This window comes from Grammomys surdaster, unplaced genomic scaffold (genome assembly GCF_004785775.1).
Source record: "Grammomys surdaster isolate TR1022 unplaced genomic scaffold, NIH_TR_1.0 126051, whole genome shotgun sequence".
Classification (NCBI taxonomy): Eukaryota; Metazoa; Chordata; class Mammalia; order Rodentia; family Muridae; genus Grammomys; species Grammomys surdaster.
The window spans coordinates 5,314,412-5,339,145 of record NW_021620862.1 but is presented as its reverse complement, the minus strand read 5'-3'; the positions used below and the strand labels follow the sequence as shown (position 1 = coordinate 5,339,145).

General features: G+C 42.9%; 1 protein-coding gene across 1 annotated transcript; it reads right to left on the bottom strand.

Annotated features, from left to right (window-relative positions):
- Nucleotides 1–4,104: 4,104 nt before the first annotated feature.
- On the bottom strand, nt 4,105–23,890 carry Sccpdh (saccharopine dehydrogenase (putative)). The gene is made up of 12 exons (XM_028755289.1): nt 23,582–23,890; nt 21,399–21,511; nt 17,325–17,405; nt 16,135–16,264; nt 15,417–15,466; nt 14,804–14,934; nt 13,904–14,021; nt 12,951–13,070; nt 12,792–12,848; nt 7,128–7,239; nt 5,499–5,580; nt 4,105–4,720 (listed from the first exon to the last, which is right to left on the bottom strand). Exons 1-12 carry the CDS (start codon nt 23,769–23,771, stop codon nt 4,615–4,617), a joined length of 1,290 nt encoding a protein of 429 aa, XP_028611122.1. The 5' UTR covers nt 23,772–23,890; the 3' UTR covers nt 4,105–4,614.
- Nucleotides 23,891–24,734: the final 844 nt, after the last annotated feature.

The following is a 24,734-nucleotide window of genomic DNA, read 5'->3' as shown; positions in this document are numbered from 1 at the left end:
GGAGTTATCTGTGATGATTAATCATTACCAACCGCCTGGCAGGCTGGCTGGCAGAGAGCATGCTCAGTAAGGATTTACTCTCAGTGTGTTCGTGGGAAAGACTTCACATTCTGCTTTTTTTTCCCTTTATAAAAGATTAATTTTATTATGTGTATGTATGTATTGTATGTCTGTACATGTGAGTGGTACCTTTAGAGGCCAGAAGAGGGAGCTGGATAATCTGGAGCTAGAATTACAGGCAGTTGTCAGCCACCCTTGGTTGCTGGCACTGAGCTTGGGTCCTCTGTGGGATCAGTACATCCTCTTAACCACTGAGCCATCTCTCCAGCCTGTTCTCTTTTTATTTTTTTTGAGACAGGGTCTCAGTCTTAACTCAGGCTGCCCTTGAACTCTCAGTGGTCCTTCCGCTTCATATCCCCCCACCCCAGTGCTGTTATCACGGGTATGAGGCAACACACCCAGCTCTTCCATTCCAAAACTTAAATAAAGCCTGTCCAATTCATTATTTTTGTTTGTATTGTTATCAGAAATATAGACAGTGGTTAGTTCACATTTCTTATTCTGCACTCTTGCTCTGAGCATCTGATCTATCCATCCGCTAGTTGGCCTCCATTTGTTTTCTATATGTTTATTTGAGATGCACCCACCTGGTTCCACAGCAGTAGTGTGGTGCAGGGTCTCCCCAGTGCGGGGCTGACTGTTAGCACACTCCTTTAAATAGACAGTCCACCCTGCTTAGATTCCACAAATGGTCAGTAGTCTTAGAGACTGACAGTCACTAAGAGTCTATTAGGAACCCTTTTATGGCTGGGAAAACACTTAGTAACAAAGTAGTGACACGTTTACCAGGTGCCAGACATTAGTCCTAATTCCAAACATTTGTTAGCTTGTGTAATTCTCACAATAATTTTATGACTTAATGTAAGCAGTATATAGAAACGACTTTGGAATTTTGTTTAAAAAACACACAGCAATATTATGAGAATATGGTTTTGTTTTATTCCCAAGTGTGGGGCTGTGGAGCTGCTTCACAGCTGACTACTACTTCACAGCTGACTACTACTTACCATGTTTTTGCCAGCTGCAGAGAGTTTCTGTTTAAAATTCTGGGAACTTTTTAGAGGGTATGTAAGTGCTAGGGCCCCGCTGGGTGGTGTGGGTAGTTGTTGGTCATTAGTGGGAGGGGGTATGGTTGGCTGTTGGTGGCTGTTAAGCAGTATTGTACAAAGAAACAACAAGAAGGGCTGGGCAGTGGTGGCGCACGCCTTTAATCCCAGCACTTGGGAGGCAGAGGCAGGCGGATTTCTGAGTTCGAGGCCAGCCTGGTCTACAGAGTGAGTTCCAGGACAGCCAGGGCTACACAGAGAAACCCTGTCTCGAAAAAAACAAAACAAACAAACAAACAAAAAAAAGAAACAACAAGAAGAAAACAGATATCCTGAGAGTGAAGATCAAACCTGCCTCAAGCAGCTCGATGCTCCTAATCAGCAGGAAGTCATCTAACGGTAACATTGCCCCCTTTCCAACCCCTGACTTTATTCAGGGATCTCTTTCCTTTCCCCTCTATCTTTTTCTTTCTCAAATCTAGTGTTAGGAAGTTGAAAGGAAAGAAGAAAAGGAGTGGAGAGGGGTATAAGAGAGAAAAACCCACAGAGTAGCAAACACCAGGTATAGCGGTACTTCCACAAAAGTTCCTCAAAACAACAGGGATTATCTGTGATCAAGCATCCCATTACTGTGTGTCTGCTCAAAAGAACTGAAATCAGCATGCTGAAGGCTAGCCGCACTCCATGCTCTCTTACAGCACTGTTCACAAGCTAAGAAAAGGTGTTTGCCAATGCATGACCCCCATTTAGAAACACAGGACTGTTTGACTCAATTGACATGGCACCAAATTGCCTTCTAAATATCCACACTTCCACATTTATGCAAATGACACTCTCAATCATAATCAGAATCGCTTCTGTTTGCAATATTCACTTATGTGTGGCTCTGAGTGCAGAGAATCGTGGCGGGCAAGGTGCTGACCATACGTGATGACTGAATGCTCACCCCTAAATAGGCCTATGGTACCACCCTCTAGAGGTCAGGAACATGATGGAAGAGGGGCTGAAGGAATGTAAGCGCTGGAAGAGGGGAGATGACAGTGGAATGCCTTCTTCTGGGCATGACGCAGCCATTGCAACCATGATCACAACAGCTATGGCTGCCTACACTGGGCCTGTCAGCTGTCCATCACAGGCTGGGGAGAGCTCCATGGGCCCTGCCTCTCCCTGCTGAACTACTGACTAAAGATGGAGCTGGGTCCAGACACTTCAGTTGTGGGCTCAGCTCACTGATGAGCCAATGGATAGCTCCACACCCATGGGTGTCCAGAAGGCCATGGTGGTTCACAGGACAAAACAAAGTCATGTGTGTGGGAAGTGACTGGTAGGACTGGTGGGGTTAAAGGGTGATGAAAGAGGGGGAGTGGGAGCAATCAGGGTGCACTGTACACATGCAGAATACTGTCAGAGAACACGTAATAGAAGCTGCCTGCAAAGGCAGGAAATTCTAGATTGTGATAACAGAGAAACTTAGAGTCCATTGTGCTGAGTGAATAATCAAGCTACAGATATCATATAATCTCTTATCTACAAAAATAACCGGCAGAACTGGCAGGGAGATGGCGTGCAGCAGGAGCTTGAGGGAGGTGGTATGCCAGTGGTACAAGTCACAAGGAATACATCTGTATGCTCTGTCCCAGGCTAACCACGGTTGGCAGTGAAGTAATGAAAGGATTTTAAATGTCCTCACCACAGAGAAACTATAATTTCAGGTGGTAGATGTTATTACTTTGCTTATTCTATATGTGGATTATTTAAATGCCTTTATTTTGTTGTTGTTGATCTCAGACAGGGTCTAACTATATATAGCTCTGGCTGTCCTGGAATTATGCAGACCAAGTGTTTCGATTAAAGATGTGGACCACTATGCTTGGCTAAATACCATTTTTAAGAATTAATTTCTGCCGGGCAGTGGTGGTGCACGCCTTTAATCCCAGCACTTGGGAGGCAGAGGCAGGCGGATTTCTGAGTTTGAGGCCAGCCTGGTCTACAGAGTGAGTTCCAGGACAGCCAGGGCTACACAGAGAAACCCCGTCTCGAAAAAAAAAAAAAAAGAATTAATTTTTATGTGTGTGCATACCTGAATGTGTGCATGTGTTTATGTGTGTGCATACCTGAATGTATGCATGTGTACCACCTATGTGCAGGTGCACTGACTAAAAGAGAGCATCAGAGTCCTTGGAGTTAGCAACCATAAGCCACCTGTGGGTGCTGGCGATCAAACCTGAGTCCTCTCAAGAGCAGCAAGTGTTCTTGGCTGCTGAGCCACCTCCATAGCCCTGGTGATACTCATTTTGAATCTAACAAATATATACTATTATTGGCCAATTAAAAAATTAAATGGAAATAATTAAAAACATAAAATATCCTCTCTTTTCAAGTTGAATACTCTGTTCTTTCACATAGAGAACAGAGAAGGACCACCAAGCATGAGTACTCCAATATATTATGTCCTCAAACCAGTGGCCATCCCCTTTATATAAAGAACAGCATGAATAATGTATGTGTACGTCTGTGATATTAGTTTTCCTTGTTGAGATAGGATCTGTAGCCCTGGCCGGTCTACATAGCTGAGGATGACTTTGAACTTCTTATCTTCCTGCCTCTGCCTCCTGGGTGCTAGAACTGGCACCACACTCGGTTTATGAAGTGCAAGGGCCCCAACCCAGGACGTCATGTATGTTAAGTGCACACTACCAATGGAGCTACATGCCTGGCCTTTGAGTATATTACAAGAGGAAATGGTCTTCTCTTTGCTTTAGCTCTCCTATGCCAAACATGTCTGAAATGCAAAAAAGCAAATGTGACAAATTCTGCTGAGGTTGTCAAAAGTCAGTACAAAGCTAAAAGCCATCTGCTTGAGACGAGTCACAGTTGTAAAGTCAGGAGCAGAAAACTACACGAGCTCAATTACTAGAAATAAAAATGTCAGGACACTTTAAGTAGTGCCAATGTACAAAAGTACGCATGCAAGTCCAAACCAAAAAGGGGAAAAAGGTCACTCAATTAACAACCCTTTATTATTCAACTGAGGTAAACAATCCAGAATCAGTCCATGTAGTAGATGGATGAGAAAACAGACTGAAATAGAAAAAGTACAGTTTCACTTAGCAAATGCTCACATGCTATGCAGAGGAACTTATAGGAGGGTGAGATTCCACAACACCAGGGCAGGGAAGGCAGAAGCTACTGCCCAGCCTCACAGCAGTCCAGCTCCATCACCAAGGATGCTGTCAGCAATACAAACAGGGGCCCTCTTCACCATCTGACCTTCCAGTTCACTTGTCAATAAAGTACGGAGAAGGTTAGCTTCCTCTCACAAGCAATAAAATCATAAAAACAGTTGAGATATGAAGTTTAGGATAAGATAGTATAATTTCCTGCTTTTAATGTACAGATATTTTATACTTGACAGTCCACATACAGTCAGATAGGCTTATAGAAGAATTTCATGTATCAAATACAGACGCTGTTTGTGCATTTTATGATCTGGTTAGTTTTCAAATGTTTAGACCTCGGAGCTGCTGATGACACTAAATTCAATGCCGTGCTGGTTGAGTCTGTCGATTAACTTTGTTTTGGAGAAAGCTGCTCCAGGTGTAAAAACACCGCCCCTGAAAAACAGTAAAAAGAGAACACAGTGCACACGGCTCTTCCCCAGCCCTCTCCTCTGTGTGATTAGAAACTGAGGCACAGCACAACTCCTGAGAACCAGTTCACACTAGCACAGTACTTCTGGTCCACTCCTAAAACCAGGCAAATGAGCACATAGCTCACACACCTGAGTCTTCACACTCAAGAGGCCTAAATAAAAACATGAATTGGATTCACTCAGCCACTTAAAGTTGAGGAAAATAAGTTTCTGTAATTATAATAGCCAATATTTACAAAAATGCTAAATGATAAGTATTTGAAATCTTACATTAGGTTTTACTACATACAACTTTTATAATTTGCTTTTCATCCATAGGTTTCTGCATATCGGTGAGCTTGGCTTAGTTCTAAGAGCACCAGCTAAATGCTCAGTAAGAGAACACTCCCTAACCATTGAACAGCACCATGACTCAGTTCCCACCTGCTAAACCAGGGCTCAACTAACTGCCTAGATAATACTGCTAAACAAACAAGGGCCCCTTCCTGAGGGCCAGGTTCTAGACTTGAGCTTTTTTTCCTTTATAAAGAACTGGAACCAGCTTCCTGGGTTCTCATTCACCTTCACAGTGATTCCAAAGGCAGATAGGAACTGTCCTTGACATTGCTTCTACCTACACTTTTGGTTAGGAACAAAAAAAAACTTGTTATATAGACTCAAGACTGAAAATAAACTCAAAATTAGCTAAACTATCACACAGTTAAAAAGATACCTTTTCATTAGAGGAAAGGCAAACCTACCCTTTTGGAAGATCAGAGGCGTCATTCAGAAGAGTCATGGCAGCCTGAACCATGGCTATGGGAGTAGCCACGTAGCCAGCCTCTGCAGAAAGGGTTGGACAAAGAAAAGTTCATGAAGCCGGGCAGTGGTGGTGCATGCCTTTAATCCCAGCACTTGGGAGGCAGAGGCAGGTGGATTTCTGAGTTCGAGGCCAGCCTGGTCTACAGAGTGAGTTCCAGGACAGCCTGGGCTACACAGAGAAACCCTGTCTCGAAAAACCTTAAAAAAAGAAAAGAAAAGAAAAGAAAAGTTCATGAAGTGGACAGCACCCCAGAATCAACGGTACACTTCATGTCTAGCACTGGGTATACAGAAAGTTTTTCAATAAATACTCTGGTCATTCAAAAACAAAGATAATAATTGACATTTATATAGTTCAGGTAGAATATCTTTCACTCAAACTGCTTGGAACATCTGTGCTTTAGGTTTTGTTTTATTCATCTATTGGAACACACATGCACACATGTATACATACACACATACTGAAATTATTATCCTGGAGATAATTTTTTGTTTGGTTGATTTTTTTTTTGTCCTTATGAAACAGGATCTCATTATGTAGCCTAGCTAGGGCTATCCTGGGAACTCACAGAGATTCACCTGCCTCTGCCTCCCAAATACTGAGCTTGGAGATAGAGTTATAAAATATTTTGAGCACCCCTGCAATTTGACATCACCCAGGACACAAGGTCAGGTGCAGAACCTGCCACTTGTGTAACTGCTGGTATTCAAATGGTCTGATTTTGGAGGATTTCATTTTTAGATTTTCAGATTACAGACACGCTACCTGTGTTTATGGTTAGGAACTCTCTGTAGTGATTGCTCTAAGTACTAAATTCACTCAGTGAGTGATACCATGCTATCTGCACTTCACAGGTGAGGCTGCTTCACCTTGGCTGATCTCATGAAGCCGAGCAGGGGCTGAGCCAGTCACCCCCAGGCAGGTGCTAATGCTGAGGCCTCTCATCTCCGCTTCAGTCTAAACTGACCCTCCTTCATGTACTTAACAAAAACAACTCTCAGTATAGTAAAGAAAACAACCGATTGTGCCCAGTAACTTAAGAAGTCTATAATGCAGTGAGGCACTGACAGGTACATTACTGACAAATTACTGAAGCACAGTTAAACTGTTTTTAAAAGCCAGGTTGTAATTTGAAAAGGAAGTGGGATGCAAAGAAACTGTCATCTGCCTTGATTAGTCTTGACCAGAGCCTATGTTAATTCGCCTTTGCTCACGGAGGGCTTGTCTGCATAGTGTTCTAAAAGTTTTCAGTCTTTTGGGCAACGAATCCTTTCACCAACCTATCCAAAGTTTTTATGCTCCTTTATAAAATCGTGTGAATTTATAGATTTCACAAAATTGAAATTTTTGGGCCACAGATTTGACTTAGAATTATTTAAGTAAGTAAATATTTAAGTAAGAGACTGAAGCAGATAAAAATATCAGTCATCTTCCTTTCTTATTAATAATAATTAAAATTTGCCATTCTTAAACTTGAATTAAGTTATCATGAAAAAGAAATCTAGATGCATTAACAAAATTGGCTAATGAAAAAGCCTGAAACATCCTTAAGTCATTTACAAAATACCTGGTCCCTTGACTTGAGTACAGATTCTGATATTTGGTTTGTTCTTTTCAACACAAACGCCATGGCCGTATCCTTGACCAAAGAATGTCATTTTAAATGATGCTTCATCCATCTGTGAGAGAAAAAGCAATAGGTGTGCTTAATAATGTCATTTCTGTCTCGAACACAACAGACGCTGTTGTCCTATTTCACATGAGATATCTTCCTCCCTCCCCAGCCCCCAAATCTCTTTTAGTGGGTCTCAGAATTCCGTGACAGATTTTCACTCAAGTTGTTTCTATTAAAAAGCACTGATTTTGCTTGGTGGTGGTGGTGCACTCCTTTGATCCCAGTACTTGGGAGGCAGAGGCAGGCAGATCTCTGAGTTCAACTCCAGCTTGGTCTCCAGAGTGAGTTTCACAACAGCCAGGGTTACACAAGAAACCTTGTCTTGAAAAACAAAACAAGCAAGCAAAAGTACTGATCTTGAACACTAAAATCCTCAGGTTTCCACATATTTAAAAAGCAGTACACAAATATCTCCTTTTCTTCTGAGGGATTTAGGCTGTGTTGTGTTATAACCAGTCTTTACTATTAAACGTAAAGGGCCAACTGAGACAACAGTCCTGACTCTGCCCATCCACTGTGGATTGAGCTGGGTGGCAGGTGTTAGGGATGATGTTTTTTTAGCATTCTGAGTTTTCTGGGTAGACTTGGTGACTTTGCCAACTTGGCGGCTGCTTTCTCTACCACTTTGATGACACCAAGCACAAGTGTCTGTCTCATGTTACAAAAGCAGAATGACCCAATAGAGGATAGTCAAGAGAAGCTCTCAACACACACGGTTTGCCTGGGACACAAGATATTTTTAATTAAAAAAAATCAATATATTATCTGCAGTATCTATTAGCTTGTAACATGGGGCAGACATTACTTCTCTGAACTACAAATTCTAATGACTGGTGTGATGTCAGGAAATGCAAGGCGATAGGAACAGGGGTAAGATAAAGATGAGGGCTAGCGAGACGGCTCAGTGGTTAAGAGTGCCTGCTGCTCTTTCTAACATGTGTTAGGTGGTTCACAACTACCTGGAATTCCAGCTCCAGATCCAATGCCCTCTCCCAGCCTCTGTAGGCACCTGCACTCATGTTCATACACCACACACATAATTAAAAGAAAGACATTTGGTTAAAAATGACCCTACACTGTGACTTAGAGAATGGGAAGACAGGCAAGAAACACCAGTGCTGACGTGTTTGGAAGGAGTACAGAACACAGTTATGTGGATTAGAAATCTACCTAACCGGACAATAAGAACAAGTAGTGAATACAACTGCACTGGTGAAAAGATGTAAAAAGTCAGCTCAAATGTCACCTTCTAAAGGCCTTCAGTCTGCTAACATAGGTTAGCATACTAAGCTATGAAAAAAGAGACAAAGAATTTAACCATGATTAACAATTTCTTACTAAGTGTAACTAAGGGTCAATGGATTATGTCAGGACTTGAAATGTGCATATGTAGGCTCTTGCCTTTCTTACAATGCACTGACAAGAGAAAACATAGAAACAGATTTAACAACAAAAGAAGACATGGGCTAGCATGTAGGATCCCGAAGAACTGCTATGCCCTGGCTGAGCCTTTTCGTATGCTGCTAAGTAACATTCTAAGTAACATTCTGCGGTTCCTCTAGGATCAAAACATCCTGACTAAGGCATGGTGCCCCAGGAAGGGAATTTACTCTTGACATCCTATTAACCCCCAGTTGAGTTCCTGTTTTTTTCCTGAGTTTGTGTTTTTCCTTCCCCGGCTTGGTGTATATATATTGAACCTGCTCAGTAAAAGTTCTGGCATTCTCTCACAACGGATGACCCGAGTCTGAGTATTTCTTTAATCCCCCAGGCCTACGCCTGAGCTCGGTATCACGGGCAGCGCTGGAGCTGTCACTAGCAGACACACAGAGAGCTCAGAAGGTAGCATATCAAATCTCTGGCGCAAAGGGCAGGATTTTTAAATGTCTACATGCCTTTTTTTTTTTTCTTTTTAAAGACTTATTTAGCTGGGTGGTGGTGGCACATGCCTTTAATCCTAACACTCAAGCAGAGCCAGGTGGATTTCTGAGTTTGAGGCCAGCCTGGTCTACAGAGTGAGTTCGAGGACAGCCAGGGCCACACAGAGAAACCTTGGCTTGAAAAAAAAAAGAAAAAGATATTTTTATAAACATTTGCCTACATGTATATGTGTGCGTACACACACATGTATATGTATATATGTTCACATACATGCCTGATTCCTACAGAGGTCAAAAGGTGGCATCAGATCCCCTGGAACTAGATTTCCAGATCACCGTGAGCCACTATGTGGATGATGGGACCTAAACCCAGGTCTCCTGCAAAAGTAGCAGTGTTAACTGCTAAGCCATCTCTCCAGTCTCCTATCTTATTTTTGTTTACTTCAGACAGGGTCTCACTATGTCGCCCAAGGTAGACTTGAACTCAAGCCCATGCTACCTCAGCCCTCCATTGATTGAAGAGCTTTGTGTGGCCCCATTAGGGAAAGCCATTTCTCTGGCCTGGATGGAGATCTAATATCCCAAGTTACTCAAAGCAGAATTAATCCAGTTAGGCCTGTCAATTGCCTGGCCAAGGGACCACATCTCAGGAAGGTGAGTTCACCTTAAACCATGCAAAAGAGATAGGAGAATAAACATCCCTTTAATGATATAACATACTTTTCTTCCCAGAATCTTCTTAGCTGATTGCACTGCCCTCATACAGTTTCCATCAAATCTGCCCACTTCTGTGAATTACTCAGAAAAGTTTGGCACACCTCCCTTACCCCCAGCCCTCCGACTCAGCTTCTCTCTCTTCTCAAAGCGTGCTTTTCCTTGCATTTTGGGCCTTACTCTGTCTTCTCTAAACCTCTTCTCCTTACCGTGTGGCTGATCTCTATGCCAACTAAAAGGGCGTGGCTTTTTTCCACTCTGTCTTCCCACTCTTGGCTTCCCCTCAGGACGTCTACTGTTATTTACAGCTTGCAGCTCTGAAGTTTTTCTTTTAAACTCTAAGAAAATCATCCTTGAATAAGTCTAGAGAGACCAGTGCCTGCTTCAGCCTCGTCACAGAGGTGGGTGGGAATCCAGAGAGACCCACAATTGACAGTGAGCAGAGTGAGACGTTGGAGTACTCAGTCCTAAACTGAGTCCTAAAACCCTTCCCCTCAGGGCTCAGGCACCTATGTGGAAGAAGAGGTGGAAAGACCATAAAAGCCAGTGGGGTGAATTATTCCAAGGAAACACTGTCTCCCAGACGTTACACAACTAATACACACATGAACTCACAGAGACTGTGACAGAACACATAAGACTTGTACAGGTTTAAACTAGACAAAGAGCCAGCCCTGAGAAGGGAAGTGGACACACTGTCCAACTTTAACTAGGAAGTTATTTGATATTGATGCATACTGGGGCAGGGAAATCAGTCTTCTACAATAGTGTCATTGTGCATATCAACCACACTCCAAGGCAGCCCCAGGAGTAACTGGTCAACACAAAACATTCCACTTTTTGTGTGTGTCCGGGATGAGGGGGCACCTTTTTATTTTGCTTGGTATTTTTTTTGTCCTGTTGTTTTGTTTTTTTGAGGAGTGCAAGAGAAAGAACATAAGGCTGAGTGGAAGGGAAAGAGGAAGGATCTGGGAGGAGTTGGAAGATAGGAAAGAATATGATTAAAGTATATTATAGGAGTTTTTAAAATGTATCCTTTTGCTTTCTTCTGAGTCCATTCTTAAATATTTTCATTAGTCAAACTAAGAACCTCAGGAAGGATCCTATTTTCTCCAGTAATATACAGCAACTTTCTAGAACTTCCCAAAAATTTCAGTAACAAGTGTATGTTACCATGCCTGGCAACACACACACTTTTAAAGGCTGCCCAGCCTGATCACCTGAGTTCAGTCTCTGAGACTCACATGGTAGAAGGAAAGAATCAACTCTGCCAGGGTGTCCTCTGACCTCCCATACATGCTGTGGCATGTACACACACACACACACACACACACACACACAAATGTAATAAACAGTAGAGGGAATTCCAGAAAAAGAGAATGAATTAATTAATTAAAGGCAAGAGGAACAGAGCAGGATGGTGCATCTGGAATCTGTAAGTCAAGAAGCGTAGACAAAGTCACACACAGGGCATACTTGCCCTTTCCTCACTCTGGGTGGCACATGCACTAAGTGATCACACTGCAGTCTTTCAGGTTATACACACATCCAGCTTTGGAACTATTTTCAACACAGTCACTGAGTTGCTTCTCCAAGTAATCGGAGGTGATATAAAATGAGAGCATCCAGGTCAAGATCATGAGGGGCCAAGAGCAGCCTCAAACCTCTGGCAGGAACCCATGCCAGCCATGCTCTATTGATGCACACACAAATCCCCCGGACCTGAGGAGGAGCTTTCTGCGTCCACAGCAGTCAACCTTAACTATGACAGGGCTATGATATCACTGGGAAGCCTCGGAAAACCCCAACGCTCAGGATAGACCTCTTTGTCATCAGTTTGGGATTCTTTCTAGTTGAGAACTGCTCTGTATTTTTGGGTTCCTTTCCAGGTCTATTGATCAAAATATGGGTCAGGCCAAGCCTGCTAGAAAAAAAAAGGGGTCAGATATGATTCTAATTCACAGAATCTCTGCAAAAATCATGGCCAAAAGCAGTAAGTCAGAAGTGTTTTAAACAAGGCCATTATAGCAAGAATAAATGTTTGTGTGTGTTAGCTCTTTTGGACAGCAGTCAGAACATGGGTTAAAGCCGCATGAACATTGTGAAAGTTCAGTCCAAAGATAAAGGCCTACAACAGCAAATAATCAAGAAGAAGCAACACAGAACAGGAGATATTTTGCAAGTCGTCATCTGATAAGAGATGCCTATCTAGAAAATACAGAGACCTTCTATCCAAATGAACATGGACAAGGAGGAAAAAAGACAAATGTCTTTTCCAAAGAAGACACACAAAATGCTCACGCTCAGGAGCCGCCAGGGAAATGTAAAACTAAATTGGCAGTGACAGTACCAATGCCCACCCATTAGATGGCCACTGTAAGAAGGAATGAGAAGTCAGGGGAGCTGGAGAGGGTCTGGAGCGGTGGCCCAGTGGGAAGAACAGTGTGCTCTTGCAGAGGACCTGAGTCCATTCCCAGAATTCCCATGAGCTAACAACTGTCTGAAGCTCCAATTCCAGAGCACACATATGTGTCATACATACGTGAAAAATAATAAGTCTTTTTAGGTGGTGTGGCTATGGACAAAGTGGAATCTGGAGTATGGTGGGAGGTTATCAAAGATCAGTTCTTCAAAAAATTAAAAACAGAATTAATATGTAACCCAGGCACTCTGCTTCTGAGTATGTAGCTAAAACAATATCTAGAGCAGAATTTTTCACAGATATTTGTATATCCATGTTTACAGCAGCATGTTCACAACAGATAAAAGCTGGAGGATAATCCATACCCACTCAAAGATAAGGGATCAGCAACTCTTCCGGACTAAAAAGAGATGAGAGCATAGCATGCCAAGTGGACAGACCAGGAAAACCTAGAGGAGATATTAGCTCGGAAGCTCCTCCTACATCCACAACCCTATCACATTAGAGACCCTGACGTAAACAAGCAGAAACAAACATTACCTGTTTCTGTGTTGGACCTTGTTTTGAAAAATAGCCAAAGGAAAAGAGCCATGGGAACTAAGGAAAAACAACAACAGCAAAAACAAACTTCAATGATATTGTCAAAACTTCACAACAAGTATTTCTAAAGATTTAATTTAATAAAAAAAGCTTACTTACTTTTACAAGAAGTTGTCTTCCAATGCTAAACTTCACAAAGAATAAAAAGAAAAGTCCGGCAAACATCAGCTTAATCACGGAGGTGATGCCTCCCACCGTTACGTAAGCGGCATACTGAACCTAGGTGCACAAGGCAGAGGCAGAGTGTCACTCTCCTACAACAACAGTGGCTGCACTGCACTCAGTGCTCAGTCACAGCACAGAACAAAGCAGTGTCCATGTACACACTGCAATATGTGCTCAACCTATTCAGAACTCAACACTGTGGGCCTAGGTTTTAAAGGAATTGTTACAAATGGCAACTAGCTTGTTCACATCAAAGCTCACAGAATCTACAATTTTTCTGAGTCTAGTAATAATACTCATTTCTAGTAATCATTTCTCCCCTACTCTCAGAGAAAATATGTTTCACCATTTTCCTCTCTCTCTCTTTCCTTTGAGGCAGGATCTCACTCTATAACCTAGGCTACTGGTCGTAAGCTCACTACACAGTCCAGACAGGCCCTGGACTTACTGTATAGGCCAGGCTGGCCTTGAGTTTATAGTAACTTTCCTGCCTCAGCCTCCTGAGTGCTGAGGTTACACGCATGAGCCACTACATATAGTTAACCTTTAATCTGAGATTGCTTCCTCTTGGAGTCCTGGAGTGAGCATCTATTCTCCAAGGAGTACGCTGGTACTCCAGAGACAGCAAGGAGACCGGGGGCAGGGGACAAGACATCTCCAAAAAGCCTTACAGAAACGGCTCTAGCAGCTCAAACACTGAGAAAGACTGGTGCTGTCTGCTGATCCTGAAGCAGGGCAGGCTTGGATCACACATAAGGCCATGCTCGTGACCTAGTATTACGCATTTTATTTACAAACATGAACATCACAACTTTAAGATAATAAACATACTGAGGCACTAAAGCAAACAGGCTTACACTTTACTAAGACACGTCCTGTTTACTTACTGGTGAGGCCTCTAGATTTTCATGTAAGTAACGCTGCGTTCTTCTCACGACAGACATGTCAGAGCCCAGAAAAGGAATGGAGTACGAGTCCAGCTCTCTACAGTAGCTAACCGGCCACCTGAAAGACAGAGCCATGAAAACGTTGCGTTTCCTCTAATAATTCCAGGGATCACAACGTCAGCTAGTAAACTTCCAAATTAAATAACTCAGAAGCCTGCCTTGAAGTGATCAGTAACGAGGCAGAGTGTGCCTTTACTTCAGTGTGTTCCCAATAGTTGTTCCTGTACTTCCCACACCTACACTCAAACGGAGCTCTGTTATTCCTCACACCCCTGACACATACATGCAGGGTTTGATCCCATCGACTTCTCTAGAAACCGACTTAATTAATTAAATACCACTCAACAGCCAACTCTTATGTCCTGTCTGTCTGAGTTCTCACACAAAGGGCTATTCATGTTGATTATATTAAGTGATTTTTCCCTCTTTGGTTTAGGTTTTCACAGCCAGGGTTTCTCTGTGTAGCCCTGCCTGTCTCGGAACTTTCTCTATAGATCAGGCTGACCTCAAACTCAGAGATCCACCTACCACTGCCTCCAGAGGGATTTAAGGCATGAGCCATCACAGTCTAGTCTAAGGTGTAGTTGTATTACGAAAAACTGAATTGAAATTTAATTCTGATAGTGAGTTAGATATCATATAATTCATTTTAAAAAATATTATGTATGTGAATATATGAAGTATTTAAACAGTATAATATACTAATTACTTTTTAACTTTGGAAATAATTCTGAACTTATCAAGTCTTCAAGCTTTTCTTAGTAGCACATTAATAGCCAACCAATAGCAATGCAACATATAGACTAGAAATAGTAAAGAATAGGTTTAAAATTGATATACCTTCTTTTCAACTTTGAACCAACAATTGGGACAGGTTTCAGACATGATACACTCCGTAGTTTTCTTAAACTACCCTTATCACCAAAACCATAAATTGCTGACTTCCAGGTTCCATCATGAATACACAACCCCTAAGAAAATATTTCACAAGTTAAATACGTCTTATGGGTAATTACTGAAAGATAAGACTAAGTAACTTAGAGCTATCATAACACATCTCCATTTGTGCAAGACGTAATCCTGTAATTAATAATCTTGAGATGAATTTTCATGGCTGACTAGTCAGTGGTAACATTCATTGGCTCGGTTATATTCAACATTTGCCCCAATGCAAGCTCTTTCTTCTTTCCCCCTATTTACTCATGCTGACTGGCAGTCATGTGACAGCTTTCTGGACTGACATTCATTACACATAAATGTGTTAGCAGTGGACCATAGTAATTCACTCTAATATAACAAAGTATCTCACTATCTTAACTTTCTAAACTGAAACATAGCGACTCTCACACTAAAAGCATATAAAATTTAATCTAAACCTTTTTCAAGAGCCATGCATCACTTCCAAAATATTTTTAACATTAGTTTGAAAACAACAACTAAACAGGAAACTGACCTCAGGTCCTGAATTTATAGTCAGGAAGCTTTCTACAGTAGTCAAAGTACCTAAAGAAATAAGAGAATGTTAAAGATAAAATCAAACGAAACCTAAATTATTCGACCAGGACAAGTAATGACTATGTCAGTTCAGGTGAGGGCAGTTTTATTAAGCTTACAGTTGAAACAATTTCAGAAAATCTTCACAGACAACAGTTTTATTATTATTTTTTATCCACAGAGCAAGACACAGAGAAGGCCAGGTGAACTTTCAGAAAGAAGAGTTTAGCATACATAACTGGTAGTGTTGACAAACTCTCCTGTAGTATTTAAACTAACAACACTAAGAATCTTCTCTCGTAAGACAACAGCTTAATCTACTCATCCTGGAAGCTTTTCACTGCGCTCAATAGGAGTGATTCTGACTTAACATAATCACTTTCAAGGACTTTTCAGTAATAACTGAAATTTACTACAAATGTTCAGAAAAAACATTCAACACTCCTTGTGGTGGCTTAAACATGGGCTGGGAATGTGGCTCAGTGGTAAAGCTCTTGTCTAGCATGTGCGAGGCCCTAAGTTCAAATCCCAGCACCAAAACAAACAAAACAACAATACTTAATGCTGTTTAAACAAACAAACAAACAAAACATGCCTAGGGACGCAGCTCAAGGTATCAAGAGTGCTAGCCTAGTCATGATGGCGACAAACAAAGCTCCCTTATAGACAGTCATTACCGTTCATCTGGTTTCTGGTGTATAGCACTCCTAGGTCTGCTGGAATGGAGTCAAAGCCACTGCTTCCAATGATATAAACCCCCTTCTCTGCAGCTTTCTCATGATACTTTGCATGCATTAGTTCCAGAAACTAAAAAATCCAGGACAAAAATGTCAATCAGTTTACAGAAACACCCAGACCAATATTAAATGATTTATCTTAAAGACAAAACCATTAAACTGGAAATGTCAACCAATGTTACAACACAGTATTTACTGTCAGATACTTTTCAGTTATTTGACAAATACCAACCCCAAGCCAAATGTGACACAGCACAGTGTAAGTCTATGTGCGGGTGTGAGCTGTGTGGGAGTGTGAGTCACAGACAGCTGTGAGCTGTGCTGTGTAGGGGTGTGAGTCACAGACAGCTGTGAGCTGTGCTGTGTAGGGGTGTGAGTCACAGACAGCTGTGAGCTGTGTGCAGGTGTGAGTTACAGACAGCTGTGAGCTGCCATGTGGTTGCTGGGAATTAAACCTGGGTCCTCCGGAAGAGATACCAGTGCTCTTAACCACTGAGTCACCTCTCTGAGTCAGGTATGTTTTTAAAGAGTTATATAAGTTTTTTAGCATAGTGTTTGGCAAATGGCAAGCATGCTTCCTACCATAATAATGGTCTGAACATCTGAAACTGTAAGCCAGCCCTAATTAAATGCTGTTTTTTATAAAAGTTACCTTGGTCATGGTGTTTCTTCACAGAAATGGAAACCTGAAGACAGCATGCTAACCAAACATTCTACAAAGTAAGCTATGTCCCCAGCCCAAGTTGGGGGACTTTATATTTATGTCTCTGTAAGGTTGTAATGGTACCTAATTTTAAAAGGGAACTTATAATGAAAAAGTTACTAAGAGATATAGCCTGAGAATTACTCACAACATACTGCTTTAATATTAAGCTTACAGTATTCAGTAACTATAAAAGCCAGCAGATCCACACATAAAGGACATAACAATAGAACATTTCAAGAGAAGTGAAGCTAAGATCTTACCAGTGTTCCCCCTCAAGCTAGGAACCAAATACCAAGAAAACACCGTCTCTAAATACTAGAAAGGTGTCAGCTTCAAATGTCTACAGAATGGGACTAAATATGCTTGCACTTCACAGAAAATTCATTTATGGGTAATTTTGTTTTCTCCTTTTTGATTTACATACCTGAGGTTCCCCACAGATGTCAATGCAACTTGTTCCATTTTCAATACATGCTTTTACTACAGGTTCTCCATAAAATCGATACTAGGGAAACAAAGAAAACCAATGTGTTATTCTTACTTCACAAACTTAACTGAATCAAAGACCATTTTACAACTGTCATGCCACAGCCCTTAACTCTCATGTTCCTACAGTCCTAAAGATGTAATATCACACCCAGCAGTGTCTGCTTCTACATCAGCCTCCTCCTACCCTGCTTCTGATGGGCTGGCTCCCAACACCTACAGCCTGTGTCTCAGCTGGTGAGACACAGCTCTTAGACTGTACCCACAAACCCTCAAATGCTAACAAGCCACATGTAGTGCATTAATAACCACTTTAAAAGAGAACAGTTCCTTAAAGAAAGTACACATTTTCCTTTTTTGCCACAACACATCCTCCTCTCACTGTTCTGTCACACACAGTCACTTATCCACTGGGTACTCTGAGAAATATCCCACTAACTTATCCCTGTTTTATTACGCTGTGAAGAATTTCCTTTATTGGGACTGGAGAGATGGTTCAGTGGTTAAGAACCCTTGCTTTCTTCCAGCGGACTTAATCCAGTCCCTAGCACCCGCATCACATAGCTCTCCACTGCCTGTAACCACAGTTTCAGGGCCCGACACACTGCACAGAGGTGGCATACATACACATAATCATGAATAAGAGTAAAATTATACAATTTTTTTGTTAGTTCCCTGAGCTTGTACAAGGCAATCAGAGACTCCGAGTAATAATCTTTGATCTGAGATCAGTTCCCCACACTCCATGCTCTAAGCCAGTGGGCTCCCATGTAGGTATACTTCCACCAAGGGTACACAAATTGAGCCACTGAGTGACAGTAAATATGAGAACTTTTATTCATGCTAATTCTGGGTATAAAAGAATTATTAATCCTTGAAATGTAGATTAACTCCTTGGGCGTCAAGTGGTCAAGCACCAAATACAGTATACAAGGGGAACTCTTAGTGGCATGGAGAGTCCCACAACAACATAAAGGGGCCGCCATGATAGCGTCATTCACTGAGCTATTGTCCCCTGCTGCTACCCAACGCTTGTTTACACACATCTAACGGAAAAGAGAGTCTGAGGCTTGAGCTCTGAAGCCTGGGCATTTAGAGACAGAAACTAAGATCTAACACTGGAGATGGATGGAACCGACAGGGGAGAAGAACTAAGGGAGAATCCTAAGCTGGCAGTGAGTCCAGGACAGCCTAGGGTTATCAAATAACATTATATCTCAAAAATTAAAGAAAAAGATTAAGAAAAGGAAAAAAATTCCAGCTCAAATGAAGAGAGGTGGCTTAAGATGGGGACTGAAGTGGGTGCCTCTGGCAGGATGGGACTTGAACAGGAGGGAAGCCTAGGGAGAAGTGGGTTATGGTAGTGGTGCAGGAGGTAGCAGGAGCCCTTCCAAGGAGTCTGCTTTAAAACAGCACATAGAAATGGGTTACGAGGGCTTATGAAATTGAGTCTTTAAAAAGATGAGTGCCCAAGTGCCCAAGTGCCAACAGAGAAAACTCCAACAGGGGCTCCCAACCCCAGAGAGAATAATGAATGATGGTGCCACTGTGCCTCTATGTGTGTGGAGCTCTCTCATGCTACCATGATCTGACGTCCTCTCCTCTGGCCTGTGTGCTCACACACACATGCACACGCACACGCACATGCACACGCACGTACACATACACATCGCCATCATCATATTAAAAAGAATCTAATAAAAGTGAAAAGTTAATGCATAATCCAATAAATTTAAGAAAATATATAATTATGAACATAAAGCCTTCAAATGTGCCCAACAGACACAGACACTTTTTTCTTGTGACAAGAGATAAAGGCAGAGACAAGGTGTCGCATGGAAGTAAACAAATAAAACAGGCAGAACTGGTAATATAAAGACAAAAGAAGTCTGTCCTGCGGTTTCTACTTTCACAGGAAAAACTGGCTTCTACCTATAACCTAGTAGTCAGCAGAGACTGTGGCAGGAGAGCTCTAAGTCTGAGGCTAGTCAGGGCTGCACAGCAATAGACTTTCAAAGATCAAAAAGGAAGGAATAAAGAAGGGAAGGGAGGGAGGGATGGAGGGAGGAAGGGAAGAAGGGAGGTAAAGTAACCAGGTCAGAGTGAGGGAGTGAGTTGGAGTGCAAAGGAAGAAAGCTGTGAAACCTTTGCTTCAGAGTAGACTAGAACACCAAGGGGAAACACATTCTAGAGTGCAGAACCCAGCAGTGCTTGTAACTATGTAATCTGATGCAAGACCAGCTGGCTCAGGCAGGCTCATGTTCAGTGCCAACCTGAACAGGGCTGGATTTTTCTAGAATATTGAGCAAAAAAGGATCAAGTTGTTCAAAGTCTCACAGTGATTACAGCAAGACAGAAAGAAACTTGCTTGAATCTAAGCCTGATAGTTATCAGAGCTAGTTATCAATGAGGGATTATAAACGTTAACATTTTACATGTTTAGTTCTCCAGCATATTGCCAATTATGATAGCGCCTTCAGATCAGTAAATATTATCAACATTCATCTTGTTACAGGTCAAAAGTTTGGAAGGGACCTTTCATACCCAATATCCAATATAAGGGAAAGGGCTGGTTTTCTTTTAAGACACTAAAATACAATTTGAACTCAACCACATTTTTTTTAAAGACAGGGTGTGTTAGCTTGAGAAAGAGGCAACTCTGGCCTCCAAACGGCTGGACTGCAAGCATGAGTCACCATATCCAGCATATTCAGATCACCCCACCACTTGAACCCTCTGCTCTACCTTAATGTGTGGCTGGCCTGGACCATCCTGCTGTCGGCTCATTAGCTGCTTTTCATCACACAAGCTGAATAACTTAAAAATGAAATCAGATCTCCAACTTCACTTGATCACATTTAAAAGAAATCCACGTTCTAACCATAGCCTGTAAGACTCCACGTGACCTAGCTTCTGGATATTTCCACATCCCTCCTATCTCTGCCTGGCTATCAGCCTCAGCCGCACTACCTTCTTTCATTTTCTTCAGTCTGGCCAAGCACAGTCTCATCTAGAACCTTTGTACCCACTCCCTACAGCACAGGGTTCTCCTCACCAATCACACAGTTCACTCTCTCCCTTCGTAATCATCTCTGTTCAATGACAATTCCTTAGAAACATGTCTTGAGAGAGTGTGAGAGCTGGTGGCACACACCCTTAATCCTAGCACTCAGGAGGCAGAGGCAGGTGGATCTCTGAATTCAAGGCCAGCCTGGTCTACAGAGGGAGTTCCAGGACAGCCAGGGCTACATGAAGAGAAGAGAGGAGTGGGGAAGCTACTGTGGCAATAGCTGTAACTGACTGTTCTGCTTCATTTATTTCAATTATTATATTTCTATATGCCCCACAAAATGTATACTCCACACAGTCTTCTGTTCATGGTTGTCCCACTTGCCCAGAATAATGCACTTTACAAAGGGTAAACATTCAATAAATGAATAAATAAGTCTGCTTTTCATTTCTACCTTTTCTATCTTCAAAAATATCTATATAATAATACAAGAGTAAAGCAAATAAGCTGGGATTATAAATGCAAACGTTTAAAAGTTTAAAGTGACATCTATTTATTGTGAGTGGGAGTGTGTGCATGTATGTGTGCACACCTGCATGCACACATGTAGCCATGCTGTTGCAAGTGTGCAGATCAGAGGACGCTTTTTGGGGATCAGTTCTCCTTCCACTGTATGGGTCTTGGAGACTGAACAAAAGTCTGTCAGGTTGCAGAGCAAATAAATGCCTTGACCCACTGAACCATCAAACTTTTTAATTTTACAGTAAAGAGGGGACACAGGGTAGGGGTTGCCAATCAGCACTTTCTCTGAATATAGAGTCTCAAAGACCTGTCACTATTTTGGAAGACTGTCATGTCAATGAAAAAAGTTCCCTGTGGAGTGAAGGCCTTCAGTCCATCCTCTGTCCTCCACCCCTATGTCCCTCTGGAATGTAAAACACCAGCTTTTGTTAGAAATGAACGGACTGTTTGTTCTGATACACAGAAGGGCTGACTACTTACAGGTCCCACGCAGTTGAGGACAAGTGTGGTCTGTTTAGCCATTTCATCAAGTGAGGCTGGATTACTGATATCACAGATTATTACTCCAACTTCAGATGATAGTGTTGCTCTTCCTAAAGTTAAAAACAATCATTTCATTCAAGTCCAAGTCAACATGAGGCCTCCTAGATAACCTTCCTATAGTGATCAGTGATGGCAATTTTACTTTCAACCATGAAAACTTTACAATCTGCTAACATGCTGAGTAGATGCCTGTTCTGACTTCCTTTCCATCAAGATATCTCTATTACAAAAACAGCTACTAAAAAACAGTAATATCTGATCCAATTATAGAAAGTGGAAGGACACTGTCAACACTCAGCACCATGAGAATTAAAGAGGACTTAGAGGCCAGTTTTAGTATTTTAAAAGAATTATTATTTTACGAAATTGTGTGTGTGTGTGTGTGTGTGTGTGTGTGTGTATGCATGTGTGCACTTCAGTGCAGGTGCCCAAGGAGGCCAGAGGTTGAAGCTCTCCCCTGAAGCTGGAGTTACACGGGTTGTTAGTCAGCCATCGTGGGTGCTAGGATCCTCAGCAAGAGCAGTGCATGGGCTTAACTGCTGAGAAACCTCTCCAGCCCTGTGATTTCATTTTTAAGTAGTTCAGCCTATATAAAATCATCCAAGCTTACAAGGAAATAGCTGGAACTAATTGACCCAACAGAGCCATGCAAGTCTCCACTGATTAAGGCATTCTCTGCAGAGCTGTCTCATTCGGGCAATGTAGATGGTAAAGAATTAGGTTTTAATTATACAGCAGTGGTTCTCAGCTTTCCTAGTGCTGTGACCCTTTAATCTAGTTCCTCATGTTGAAGTGACCCCCAACCACAAAAATTCTTTTTGTTGCTAATTTATAGCTGTAATTTTGCTACTGTTGTCAATAATAATCTAAGTATCTTCTGTGTTTTCTGATGGTCTTAGGTGACCCCTGTGGAACAGTCTTTCGACCTTTGGTCTGCAATCCACAGGTTGAGAACCACTGCTATACTCTCACTGAGGAGGGAAAATAAAATAAAAGCAACAATGTATTTTAATAATGACCTGTTTTCCACAAAACAATAAATAAATGTCCAAAACTTCTTTGTCAAGGTTCTATGTGTTAGCAGTGGCAGCATTACAAGTTACAAAAGAATCCAGTTTGCATGCTATCTTCTAGCCACAAAACAAAGGGCTGTGTTCTCAGTCCCGATAAGGTTCTGTGTGGAACCATAAAACTGAACAGAAAGAACACAGAACAAGTATGATTTGTCCTGGGTGGAGATTTAGCTGCCAAACTCCAAGGCTAGTGGGTTCTAAGTCGGGTGCTTTCCCAAAACAGAAAGGAAAGGTTGGATGTGTGTGTGTCTGTGTCTCCGTGTCTCCCTCCTCATTCCCATACGTGCATTGCAACACTTAAGACAAGGCCTAGCATGGAAAATACTACTCAATCAATGACTAGAAGCCAAAAGAATAAGTAAACATCCAAAACTTAAAAAGAAAAAAACCCCACATTTTTATTAAAAATAAGATGACTGAAGTGGAGGGTGACGGTGCTAAGTGTCAGCATTTGGGAAGAGGCAAGGGATCTGTAGGTCCAGGCCAGCCCACACTGCCTCAGGCAATTAAAGTGAGAACTGCGGGGAGGATTTCAACAAGCAAAAACACAAACTAAAAACCAAAACCATAAAAAATTAAAAGCAAGCAGCTAGTGAGGTAACTCAGAAGCTCAGTGTATATGCTTATTACGTTCAGAAGTGCTAAGCTAAATCTGTATCACCAAAACACAAAAATAGGTGCACTATAATATTAGTACAACTCAGCTTTTTTTCTTGTCCTCAAATACAAACTACAACGGACCTCCGAGAAATCCGTATCTTATTTCTTTTTCCCACCGCAAGTACCAAGAACCCTCCAAACCCATCAGAACGACAGAGGTGGACTGAGGAGCTACCAAAGTTCTGGACTACGTCGACAGTGCGGCTCCCCAAACTGGGAGGAGGAGAAAGCCTTCTCATTTTTTTCTTTAATTTAGGGGCGGAACAAGGCCCGGCCCGCCGAGGCGTCCGGTCCTCCGGCAGGGCTCGATGCAGGCGCACGCGGGGGAGACGCCCCTCCGTGACCTGCGCCGGGCCAGGTCCGGCCCTGCCCACCCCGCCGCGTTACCCAGCTTCTGGGCAGCCTTCTCCAGCACTTGCTGCAGTTTCTCCTTGGAGCGGCCCGCCACGGCCCAGGGCAGGCGGGAGCTCTGCTCCGAGGCTATCTGCTCCCGGGCCACCTCCTCTGTCACGAACTGGCCGGTGAAGCCAGAGGCGCCGAACACCACCAGGTGGAAAGGCCTCTGCTCCGTCGCCATGACGAGTCCACTGCGAGCCGCAGCCCGGGGCGGGCTGAGTCCACCGCGCCTGCGCCTCAGGCCGCGACCCCAGTACCGGGCGCAGCAACCGCCGCTGTCCTGGCCGCCGTGGGCGCGGCTAGAGCGCCCGGCTCCCTTAAGCCCACGCGCGGGCCACGCCCACAGCCACGCCCACGCCTCCTCGCGACCCGGCTGCCGCGCCGCATCCCGGGCCGGCGGCCGGTGCTGCGCCGCCTCATCGGGCTCGGGCTGCAGGTCCGCTTCGCTGGCTGACAGGAGCGGCCGGCGGCCCATGCTGCCCGCGGCCCGGCGACCCGTATCAATCTGGCCGCCCGAGGCGTAGCGTCTTCTCGGTCCCTCTGAAGCAGGACCGGGGCAGGCCGGTTATTCTCGCTTCTCCGGGGGATTGCGCAAAGAGACAGCCGGGGTTCGCCCACGCCGAGAGCTGGAGCTCGGAAGCCGGTGTGCTAGGCATGTTTGGAAGCCCCGGTGAGGGCGGAGGTGAAGGTTATTAGCAATAAGGAACGCTGGTTACTGGGCTGAGTGACCTGGACTATCTGTCGTCCAGCCTTTCTGATGGTGAATTTTTTCAGAGACCATTGCTTTGGACTAGGTTTCCTTTAAAAATATTTTTTTTTAAATTTGTTTATATGTCTGTATGTCTGTCTCTGCACACATGCGTGCCACAGGAGTCATAGGAGAACCAGTCTAGGGATCAAACTCAAAATGTCAGGCTCAGCAGTAAGTGCTTGTGCCTACTGGGCACTACTGGGAGCTACTACAGACCAAACCTATTCCTGCTAATTGAGACATCCAGATAGCAAAATGTCCAAGAGGGTACAGCAGCTGGGCCAGGGTATTTAAATGACCAGAACCGTACAAAACCACTAATTTTGCCTCATTGAAAAAAAGTTTTTTTCTGTAAATATCACTTGACTTTAATGCGGTTCTGGATTTCTTAGA